General features: G+C 56.4%; 1 protein-coding gene across 1 annotated transcript; it reads right to left on the bottom strand.

The window, feature by feature from the left end:
* Positions 1-210: 210 nt before the first annotated feature.
* Positions 211-7,379, bottom strand: VOLCADRAFT_79066 (uncharacterized protein; the record flags this gene model as incomplete). Its single annotated transcript, XM_002946331.1, has 16 exons — positions 7,341-7,379; positions 6,623-6,826; positions 6,275-6,445; positions 5,868-6,059; positions 5,654-5,746; positions 5,311-5,394; positions 4,901-4,987; positions 4,448-4,582; positions 4,053-4,342; positions 3,564-3,758; positions 3,023-3,189; positions 2,657-2,845; positions 2,295-2,426; positions 1,782-1,936; positions 1,475-1,615; positions 211-633 (listed from the first exon to the last, which is right to left on the bottom strand). The coding sequence occupies exons 2-16, from the start codon at positions 6,758-6,760 to the stop codon at positions 211-213; spliced, it is 2,592 nt and encodes an 863-aa protein (XP_002946377.1). The 5' UTR covers positions 6,761-6,826; positions 7,341-7,379.
* Positions 7,380-11,917: the final 4,538 nt, after the last annotated feature.

The following is an 11,917-nucleotide window of genomic DNA, read 5'->3' as shown; positions in this document are numbered from 1 at the left end:
CGCGCGTGGGTCATGTACCCCATCATCCCAGGTCAGCCAGCACTTGAAACCAAACTATGAGAGGCACTCCCACCAATACTTCCAAACCACCGCGCGACCAGTTTTGCACCTGAGCCTGCCCATGCAGCTTAGTTCTCACATGGCCCCTTCGCACCTTGGCAAGCACTGAAGTCAATACATCTTCGCAGCAAACATATGTTGCCGATCTCATTACTTCGCAATGCTCTCCCTCCAGTTCCCTGCCCTTGCGCCGGTGTTCGCTGCGGTCCCCTCCGACAGCTTGTTTCCATGCTTGAGTAGCAGGCCTCCATGTAGTTCGTCCGCCTCCACCACGATCGTGTCGTCCTCCACGAACTCACCACGCAGAAGGGCCTTGGCGATATTCGTCTCAAGCTCCCGCTGAACGGCTCGCTTGACGGGACGAGCGCCGTACACTGGGTCATACCCGACAGCGGCCAGGTGTCGTACTGCTGACTCGGTCAGCTGCAGTCCAATCTTCTTCTCGGCCAGTCGCTCCGCCACCCGGCGGGCCTGCAGCCGTACAATGGACGCGATCTGCTCCTGGCTGAGCGGGTCGAAGATGATGAACTCGTCGATGCGGTTCACGAACTCGGGCCGGAAGTGGCTGCGGACCTGCCAGTGAACAAACATACATACAGCACGCACCAATGCCCCCGGGAGATCCCGGAATCGAGACCTGTCAAGGTCGAAAATCCTTCCGATGGTGGATCGTAAAGTGCCCCTAGTCGATGGACGGTGGTGACCTGGGATAAAATTGATTTGCGAGCTGACCAGGAATGGAGTAGAGCCGCCGTCGATCCGGCAGATTCCGTTGGATGCCGGTGGTGGGTGCGGAACCTGAGCAATCCACTGAGAAGTTGACTAAGGCGACTAGGTGCGGGTACCCCGAAATACCGGGGAAGGCAGAGGGTCTGCCGGGTAGCGGCCGCAGGGTGAAGATATCACCCCCTGTCCTACACATCATACATATGCGCATGAGACATGGGCGTGGAGACACAGGATGCAAGGAATGCGGCGCTGCGGAGTCAAACTCATGCACCCAAATCAAGGTCCCCATTCTTCTACAGGTTGGAAATGTTCCCGCCCAACATATGTCGCTCATCCTTGCTGCTTTCTGTTCCTTATGCTCTCTTATGGAGCAACGAGACACGCAGTGAACAAACATACAGATGTCCTTAACAAAATGTATAGTTGAGTACACGTTGAGTAGCCGCATAGAGGCGAGGACGGAATGACGTAGGCGGGTACATGGTGCTTTCCTTGGCAGAGCAGAGGGGAACGGCCACCGGGACAATTTTCGCAAGACGAACAAAGATATGGGCTGGTTACAAACGATAGACAGCGGCGTTACCAAGCATGGTCCGCCCTCCGGAGCACCGAGAGTTGTAAGGCGGAACTCGGGCGCCGCGCGGGCAACCGACGCACAAGCCCACTGCACCCACCCCTTACGGACCTGACCCATGACGAGGTCCTTGATGGCCGTCTTGGTCGCCTTCTCATCATTCTTAAGCAGGGACGCCATCTCCAGGATGTTTGCGGACCCCAGGTTTGACGTCAGGATGATGATGGCGTTCTTGAACGAAACCACTCGCCCCTGCACCGCGATAGGGGGATGGCAATATGGTGAAGGACAGATCAGGGCGGGTAAGGGTCAGAAGTATAACCTTCTCCTCGTCAGAAGGAAGCGGTGGCAGAGTAGCCCCTTCGTGCGGCCCTCTCGCCCTTTCCAGGTCCCTTTCCGGAGCCACGCTCACACGCACCTGCGAGTCCGTTACCCGTCCGTCATCCAGGATCTGCAGCAGCACATTGAACACGTCCGCATGCGCCTTCTCGACCTCGTCGAACAGGATGACGGCGTACGGTCGCCGCCGCACAGCCTCCGTTAACTGGCCGCCCTCATCATAGCCCACGTAGCCTGGAGCCAGCCGGCATTGCACATGCAACGGAAGCCCATCACGGCATAGGTGGCCAGTAAGCAGGGCTTTCGGAAAGTGATGTCGGATAGAACTCCGCACGGACCATTTACGAGCCCAGCTAGGTGCAAGTCCAAAAACATGACCACGTGACCGGGAGAAGAGTTGGCATCATTTGTCCTCTTGGGACTATGATACGGTTGCAGCACCCCTCTATGTATGCCTTAAAGCAGCGTGGAGTTTGGATTCGAGTAGGGAATGGCATCTGCTCCGCGCTGCATGCCTAGCCAAGGAGGTGTGGAAGCATACCTAAACAGTCCCCCCCGGCCACCCACACACACTGCCGCCTGTGTCGCCTACCCGGCGGCGCTCCAATGAGCCGGGACACGCTGTGCTTCTCCATGTACTCGGACATGTCGATACGGACCATGGCGTCCTCCGTGTTGAACAGGAACTGCGCCAGGGCCTTGGCCAGCTCGGTCTTGCCAACACCTGAGGAGGAGAGGAGAGCGGGCGGGATGGAGAAATCACACAGGCTTCGGGATTTGCACTCTGTCCGTAGCGCATGGCGGCAACGCCTCGGGCAGGAGAGCAGGCAGGTGTCACCAAGGGGACACACCAAACCTGTCCACCGGCTCCACAGCTCTCCGTATCCCGGTCAGACGGTCTGTCAGCGCCCTGTGTTGGCGCACCCCCCCCGCCACCTGTTGCCTCTCTCTTACCCGTGGGCCCCAGGAACATGAACGAGGCGATCGGGCGATTGGGGTCCGACAGCCCCGCCCGCGAGCGCTGTATGGCGTCCGCCACCGCCTCCACCGCGCCATCCTGCCCGATGACCCGCTTGTGAAGCTCCTCGGCAAGGTGGAGCAGCTTCTCACGCTCAGACTCGACAAGCTTTGACACGGGAATGCCTGCAGGACACCCATCCAGGGCGACAAACGCCAATGGACAGATTTTAAAGTTTAATGAAGATAACAAGCTGCTCCAGCGAGACACCGATATACATCGTGCAGAAAGGGACGGCGCGGGAACTACTCCGCCCTGCCGAAGAGGAACTGCCGCTCCTCCGGGCCAACGTACGTACGTACCCGTCCACTTGGAGATGATCTCAGCAATGTCCGCCTCTGTCACCTCCTCCTTAAGCAACTTCGCAGCGCCTGGTTGAGGTTCCCCGTCCTTACGTGCCAAGGCCTCCCCGGCAATCTTCAATTGCTTCTGCAAGTTGTGCAGCGTGCCGTACTTGAGCTCCGCAGCCCTAACGGGAGGGAGGGAGGGAGGGAAGAAAACAAGATTTCTTAAGGAAAGGAAAGGAAAGCCGTAGTGAGCGAAGAAGTCGAAAAAAGCCTTATAGTAACATCAGTACTTGGAAAGGGCCATCCAGCCATGTGAAGGAATGCGGCACTGCACCAAGCACAGCAACCGTCCATGTGTGGTATTAAAACAAGGGACAGACTTGCAAGCAATGAAACGCCACCCACAGGAAGCGTAGCAGGATCCTGGTATTGAATGAAAAATCAGAAACAAAGCGGTGCTGCGCCGATAATTGAGCATGTCGCGGGCAACGCGCCGAGCCCCCGAAAACGCGAGCTCAGGGCGCTCCACGTCCGTGGGTGCACACATGCATTGTACCTGTTCAGGTCGTAGTCCCTCTCCGCCTGCGCAATCTCTATGTTTACTCGTTCGATTTCCTCCTTGAGGTCCTGCACTCGGCTCATGTCGGCCTTCTCTCGCTGCCATTGCGCCGTGATGACCTGCTGCTCGGACTTGAGCCGGGACAGCTCCGCGTCCAAGGTGGCCAGTCTGGCGGCAGCGCCGCGGTCGGAGCTGGCGGCCTGGGGACGGCGGACGGGGTTGCCGAAAGCCGAGCAGGCTGAAATTGCAACAAGGGAAAGCAGGGGCAACCACGAAACGGCACAGGTGATCCCTCCCTATCAAACCCGCTGTAACTTGCATCGGTTTATTAAGCTGGCACGACTCCTTATGGCTGCGGCATGGTGGGCAATCGCGCGCAATCAAAACCCCACTTAACAAAGTACCGCGGCCCCATACATTGCCATGGCCACGGGCGCCTCACATGGCGCCGTTCCTATCCACCCTGCCGTACTGCATACCATACACACCTTCTCCAAGCTGAGCCTCTCCATCTCCAGCTGCAACACCTTGCGGTCGATCTCGTCCAGAGCCATCGGCTTGGACGTGATCTCCATCTTCAGCTTGGCCGCCGCCTCGTCCACCAGGTCGATGGCCTTGTCAGGCAAGAAGCGGTCGGCGATGTAGCGGTCGCTCAGCACAGCAGCCTCCACAAGCGCACTGTCGCTGATGCGGACGCCGTGGTGCACTTCGTAACGCTCGCGGAGGCCGCGCAGAATGGACACCGTCTCGGCCACGGTGGGCTGGTCCACGTACACCTGTTTGTTCAGACGAGGCGTGGACAGAACCAGACACGTAAGCAGTCGTGAGCTGCATCCATCCCCCCTGGAGGCCCTCCCCGCTACGTGCCTCAACGCCCGCACCTGCTGGAACCTGCGCTCCAGTGCGGCGTCTTTCTCTATGTACTTGCGATACTCGTCCAGGGTGGTCGCCCCGATGCAGCGAAGCTCTCCGCGAGCCAGCATGGGCTTGAGCAGGTTGGAGGCGTCCATGGAGCCCTGCGCAGGCGGGGCGAGGAAGCGAGAGGACGAGATGCGGACAGCAAGGAAAGGGTAGTGCTTAAGACAGTGCGTGACAGGGACAAACGGGGTGATGACATCATCAAACGGGACAAGTTGATGATAGGATGATGAGCTTCCGTGCACAATGCACAGTGCACAAGTTAACATGGGCCAAAGCCTACGGCCATATGGCAAGTAAGGCTGCTGAGTAAAGCAAAGCATGCCACACATGCCGCACAAGGCCGATTGTGCAGCCACCGGGAATTTCCAGAGGCCCTTGGGTGTCCACCCTGCACCGGTGCAATCCGTACTTACTGCGGCTGCGCCCGCCCCGACGATGGTGTGGATTTCATCGATGAACAGCACAAACTTTCCGGCGCTATCTGTGACTTCTTTAATAACCTGCAGATAGCATGCACGGAAAGGTGTAAGTAACAGCCAACCGATTGCAAATGCATTGCATCCTCAATTGCTTTTCGCGGAATCTTCGCGATCCTTCGCGTCACCCCATCACCATTGAAGGTTAACGAACTCAAGGTGTGACACAAGCAGTTGCTTCTCGGCCCTACAAGCTGCACTGCATGCACGCCTCCACGCGTAACTGTGGAAAGGAGAGGTGTCCTATGCAAGGGGTGTCGCTCGACCACACTGCCACTGCTACCTGCTATAACCTAGGATCCGCGCAGACTAAACCGCAGCCCGGCCGTCCCCCCAGGCCCACTCACCGCCTTGAGTCGGTCCTCGAACTCGCCCCTGTACTTGGCACCGGCAATAAGGGCGCCCATGTCCAGAGCCATCAAGGTACGGCCCTAAAACAGCGGCAGAAAGAGCGTGTGGGGGAGTGCGCCGGAAAGCCGGCCATAACTGGCTCAGCGAAACGCCGGAGGCATGGACGTTTGGGCTGTCCATCAGAGCACAATCGCGGCCTTTTAGAATTGGGCTTGCCGTTCATATCTTGACATCTGCAAACTTGAACTGGTAACATGTAAAACTCCAGTTATATGTCCTTGCACACCTATGTCCTCGACTCGGGTTCACGGACGACGGACTGGTCCCCACATAACTCACCTTGAGCGCTTCGGGCACGTCTCCCGCCACAATGCGCTGCGCCAGCCCCTCCACCACTGCCGTCTTGCCCACACCGGGCTCACCGATCAGGACCTGCGCGTACATCAACGGACGCCAGCAGAGACGCGACGCGTTGCTCGTTGTTTGACAGTTGGCGGCGGCCAGCATGTGCCTGTGCCTGCAGCGCAGCGCAGTGACCGCCACTAACACGCACCGGGTTGTTCTTGGTCCTGCGGCTGAGGATCTGGATGGTGCGCCGGATCTCATCATCGCGGCCAATGACGGGGTCCAGCTTCCCGTCCCTCGCGGCGGCGGTCAGGTCGCGAGCATACTTGCTGAGTGCCTCGTACTTGCCCTCCGGGTCCTGGTCCACCACCTTGCTGCTGCCGCGGATGTCCTTGACGGCCTGACGGAACGTACGGCGGGGACCAGGCCACGCGGGCAGAGAGGTAAGCCAAGCGTCCGCAGCTGGAAACCTATCCAGGTGCTGAAAGCCGCACATGGAGACTGCACTGGAAGCACGGAGCATTACCCCGATTGAAGGAGGAAAGTCACTCAGGTAGGGCAGAATCAAGGTGCAAGCGCCTGCTTGCCGCTGTGCCGCCGTGTCCTCCCTCGCACCTGCTCAATCTTGTCCTTGCTGAGGCCCTCTGCCTTGAACATGCCCTCGCCGAAGCGGCCGTCATCGGCCATGGCCATCACCATGTGCTCGATGGACACGAACTGATCGCCCCATTTCTTCTGAAGCTCCATGGCCCGATTCACGAGACCCTCCAGGTTGCGTCCTAAAACCTGTTGGATCAGCAGTACACGCAGTCACAGACCATAGCACCCAGGTCAGGCGGCTGAGTGGTCCACGGCGTTACTACCCAGATAAGGAAAGGTGCCTCGCACCCATTGTCGGATGGGAACCAAAAGCGTAGCCATGCGCTCCTATACCGACTGGCTCCGTTCCGTCGCATTTCTTACCTGTGCCGCATCCCCAGTGACCCGAGGCTGGCGCCGGATGAATTCGTCTGTTCGCTCCAGCAGCCGCGTGGGCTCTGAGCCCGCCTTGGCAAGAATGCGGCGCGCCAGACCATTGGGCTGCTCCAGCATGGCCTTCATGAGGTGCTCAGTCTCCACGATTTGCTGAGAGTACTCCTGGCAGACCTCCGGCGCGGCGACGATGGCCTGCGTGCGAGCATGATTTCCGGTAGAGTACCAAAATAGGTCAGGGGCGTGTTGGTGAGTGGGATTAAGACGAACCACTGGCGAATGGAGCAGGTGGCAGAGGCAGGGGCAGAAGTGTGGATTCCCCAGTAGTTTGTGGTGCAAAACACCACCGCACGCTATGCAACGCAGTTAGTCAAGTGTTATCGTTTCCAACCCAGATGCTACAACGCAGTCAGTCATGTCATACACGCCGTTTCGCCCGTGATTAGATGCTCTCGATGCCACAACTCTTAACAACAACAGCCTAAAGCACAGCAGCCGACCGGAAGAGCAGGCCGGCACGTGTGGAGATGACCGGGTCAGCGTACGCGGGAACGGGCAGGAAAGATGTGTAACCTGTCGAACGATCATAGTAAATCCAGGTCAAACATAATTCATATATTTCCCAATGGGCGCGCCTTGAATATCTTGAACGAGCAGGACAAGCCAGCAGCCACAGCGCGCCACCCGTCTCGCCGACCCACCGACCCACCTGCCATGCCTTCTCTGTAAACTGGTTCTGCGATATGCGCTTACCGCCACCGGCCCCCGGATGCCCTGGCTGACTTGTATGTGTGGCTAGGCCGCGATGACCGTGCCTGTGTGCCGAAAGACCACCAGCATGGTCAGGGGCGTCACCATGGCTACGTCAACTGCATCCAGCCGAGGTCGGAACCCCAAAGTAATCTTACCAGATCAGGTCCTCAGGCACACTCAGGGTCCGTAAACCCCGTAAGGAGTTGCCGAACAGTGGTCGAATACTAAATGGCAGCGACCAGTCCGTACTAGCACCCGCTACGATGGTCGCCAACCGCGGCACAGCAACCGAAGTCGATGATGCCCGAGGCCCATCGGGTATTGCATACTGAAGGGACGCATGAAGGCGGACGCTTCCTGCCATGGCGATAGGAGGGCAACAAGAGGGTCAAAGTTACGGCAGTTGGACCTATAATATCGCTACCTAACTTAGCAGGTGTTCGTGCAGATCTGAATTAACCTCACCTGGCTTAAGCACCCCGTGGTTAAGTCGATGAAATGCTGCAGGTAGTGACCATGCGAAACGTAGCGGCAGACAATCCGGCAAGCTATTGACGCAGCGAAGGCCAATTAACGCTTTCATTATAGTGATCATGCAATGACAGAGAAGTCATCAATATACTAACTAACTAAACTTTGCGAGCATATCCCTCGTCCTTGGGCCTTGGAGCTTTCCATCGCTGATCATGTTGAGCACCTTACCATGCTAAATTTATAATTAAATTTACGCGTAAAGGAAAGTCAAGCTAGCTGCGTCTGGTACCCTCTCGTCAGTACTGGGATCCTCTGGAGGTTTCCGGGAGGTTCCGGAACATAATTATTTTCGCTTGATATTTGTTCATTATTTTCGTTGGATAATGCCATATGTGCTTGCTTTCTGTAGCTCCTCAGGTTGCGGCTGACAAGCTGTTTGTCCCCGTTCTATGGTGCACGATCGTCGGTCCAAAGCTAACGCATAACGAACATGAGCACAACCGCAATCTGGCTCCTTAGCTCAAGCGTCAATTTATTATTCTAGCTAGTCAAATATGACCTCTTCTAATCTCTCGCGGACAATCGACCGACTTGTCGATGGCGGTACGAAATAAACTCAGAAAGGTGTGCACATGTTGTGGTGCTATCTGCTCACTGAATTGGTTCAGTAGGTTGTTGCATAGAGACGGCGCATTATCAAGCTGTACAATTAACCTCCGAAATGCCCAAGAAAAGGCAGACCGTAAAACCCTTATGAACTCTCAGGCAAAGGATTTTTCGATCCACGCCAAAAGGACGAGTAACTGACGCAATCTAAATGCTATAATTTATGTTTGATTTTATGTTGAGAGGGTGTTCGGTGCCTCTCGTTACTCTCGTTGCAAGCATGTTGGCAAATTCTGTCGCCGCCAGAGCATGCTGACCTGGGGCCCTGATAAGCGTGTGGCAGGTAAGTCTCAAAGAAAAGCGACGACCAACGCATAAGCAAGGATACCCAGATTGCGATGCCGCTAAGTCGGTGTCCAGTACCTTCCGCTCTCAGGCCAAACACGCATGTGCACGCATCACAGGGCCGACATTGGTTTGCGCAAAGACATGAATGTACTGCTGTCAGAATCATCGGGTTATATAATAGGAGTGCTATTACTGCTCTCACAATCCACTTGTAGATGAGTGTCGGTCATTCTCCAACAGTCTCCAACAATTGGACCGAAAAGCTGAGTCTTATTAATCCTGCAATACGAATGTAACCAGATCATCTGATGATGCCCAGATAGGCAGGACCAAAGCAGGACCTACTCCGGCGCACCGTGACTGTTCTTACCTGGTTGGCAATACGGCCCAAACGTTGGCTCCATCTCTAACACCATTAGGGTTTTGCACAAGCGCTAGCCTGGAAAGCTAAGTTTCTGAGCTTCGAGGTCAATCTTTAATACCAGGCGGTTCCTGTTTAACGACTTTCGGTCTATCGGTTGCTGTCGACGCCGTACCGCCGCCAAGAAATCAACGCATTAACAAGCAATCGATCCAACTCCTTGATAATGCAGGAACCCGCAATATGCCATCGCATTATCATGTATGTGGAGCAGATCGGCGACAACCTCTGTCGTATGTAGCAAAACAGCCGAAGGCAAATCTGTGTATCATTTTGTCTGACCCACATTTTGAAACAATTACCTGCTTTATCTAGGTTGTTAGCCACGCAGATTGACAAAATCTTGCGCTGTCGCCCAAGCAATTTGATTTTTGTAGCTCCTCATATCAGCCACAATGTTGAAAGGTAGGGTGCTACATACTCTAGCTTTTTCCATGCCTTGAAGAGTTTGCTGTTGCCTTTGCATATTGTGCCCCAGCATGGCCGTGGCGTGTCAACATCTGCTTATGTCCCAGTGCAGCTGCATAGGCCTGATAATTCTAAGCAGTTCTGTATCACTGGAGGGAACATGTCAGTGTTTTCTCTGCTCTGCCTGAAGATACCTGCACGTGCACCCTGCAGCGTCACTGGCATGGGCTGGCCACTGGCAGATCCGGCGATCTTGCCGCATGGTACATCCAGATGCGAGGCATCCAGGGAGAGCTTTCATCCGGATCCCCTTGGTTGGGGGACCGGATTCCTGGACAGCAGCCTGGTGAGGTGATCGCTGTCAGTTGGCTCCGTGCGCGAAGAAGGCCGGCTCGTGGCTCTCTAGCAGGACGATTTTTCTTTCTCGCACCTTGCCTTGCGTGTGCGTGTGGTTAAGGAAGCCGTACCATGCTGCAGCGCACAGGAGGACAAACGAGGGGAAAACGTTTTAAACATGACAGCACAGCCGGCGTGCTTCTTGCAACACGTTTTGCAAAATCGCTATCATTGAGCAGCGGCGTGTACAATCGTGCTCGACCCCTCTGGCGATGTTCGTTGACAAAAACACACGCGCCTACCCTCCCAAACCCGACCATTTGCTCAGGACCGGCCGCCGCAGCTTAGCCACGCTTGCTAGCCAGGTACGCCAGGTAACGACGATGTAGCCAAAGTCGTCTGATGGGCTCCTTGCTGCCGGGAAGTTGGTATACCTGCTGCGAAAGGGATTACAAGCACAAACGCAAAGAGCACGTGCATGTGCCAACAAGACGAACTGGGGCCTGCATGCCCGCTGTTGAGCCAGGCGTAAGTCAGGCTGCACCCAGAGCACGGGCGAAGAGGTGGTGTTGGGCGGTGCTTTGATGTGCACACGTCATTAGCAACAGCAACGCCGTCCACTGCCTGGTCAGGCAGGTCTTACGTAACGTGATGGTCATGAAAGAACAATGGCCGCAGTGAAAGGTCATGGTGGGTTCGGGCGTCAGTTCACGACGGCCCGCAGCACTGCCGTGCAGGTGAACAGCATATCGCTGCTGAGTAACCTTTATCCCAGACTTTTGCATCCGTACGCTTCCGGCCCCTGTTGCGCCTGTTACCCCCGCGACTGTCCGTCCCCATGCCTGTGCATCTCGATAACGGAAGGGCCCCAGTTCACTCGGCCATATGTTGACTGCAGGAAGAGGCACTTCCGGTGACAGCCAAAACGTTCCGCAGCAGTAAGGCATTAGAAGGCGCCGAGGCGGCGGTGGATGGTGCAAACCTGCCCTCGCCGCCGCCAGCGCCTACCCCACGCAAGCGCGGGAGGAAGCCAAAGAGCGAAGTCGTTGATGGTGCGGCACAGCAGCGCAAGGGACTGGGAGGCTCTGGAAAGCGCGGCCGGGAACCCCGCCCTCCCACGGCCGAGCAGTCGTCCTCGCGGCTTAAATGGACACCCAGCGCCACCTTGGCTCTCAGTCGCTGCATTGTAGAGCTTGCGCAGTGGATGGAGCAACAGCAACAACAAGGAGCCTCGGAGACATCGCCAAAGGAGCAGCTGGCCGTTTTGGCAGGTTAGCCTAGGCACCCTGCGTCAGCTGTCGTTTCCATAACACATCCTCTTGAAGTTTCCGCACACACTGTGCTCATTTCTATTGCGCTGGGGCACAGTCGAGGGTTGCGGGTCGCATTTCCGGCCCCAGCTTGCATTTGCCTTGTCGTGCAAGTCGCGCCGCATGTTGCACACACGAGTGATGATTGGTACCTGGCTATCTCGTGCCTCGTGCCTCACAGCGGCCCATCCGGATCTCAAGGGCTATACCGCAGATGAGCTGTACCGCAAGCGGGCGAACATGGTGTACCGGGCCCGCTTACTTTTCAAGGAGAAAGAAAAGGTGGCGGCTAGCTTGGGGCTATCGGTTTCGGACCATGAAATCACCGACACGGCCATGGCAGAGATATACAGGATACTGCCAGCCGACTTCACGCAAGAGGTGGGTATTGTGAGTTGGTCTTACTAGAGCAAGAGGTGTCCTGCCGCAGACATGTTCGCACGTTGGATGGCCACTTCGGTCTGATTTCGCTGCATGTATATATATGTGCAGGTGTACAGGGTCCTTGAGCCGCATTTGGAGCTGTTGGGCCTCCGACGTGGGGGGAATCGATCCATGGGAGTGAAGAGTACGACGCACGCATCGTCCATGAAGAGGCCAACAGGAGAGCAGCAGAAGCAGAAGCAGTCA

Source organism: Volvox carteri (assembly GCF_000143455.1).
Source record: "Volvox carteri f. nagariensis unplaced genomic scaffold VOLCAscaffold_3, whole genome shotgun sequence".
Taxonomy (NCBI): Eukaryota; Viridiplantae; Chlorophyta; class Chlorophyceae; order Chlamydomonadales; family Volvocaceae; genus Volvox; species Volvox carteri.
The sequence above is the reverse complement of the archived record's forward strand: the minus strand, read 5'-3'. Positions and strand labels throughout refer to the sequence as shown.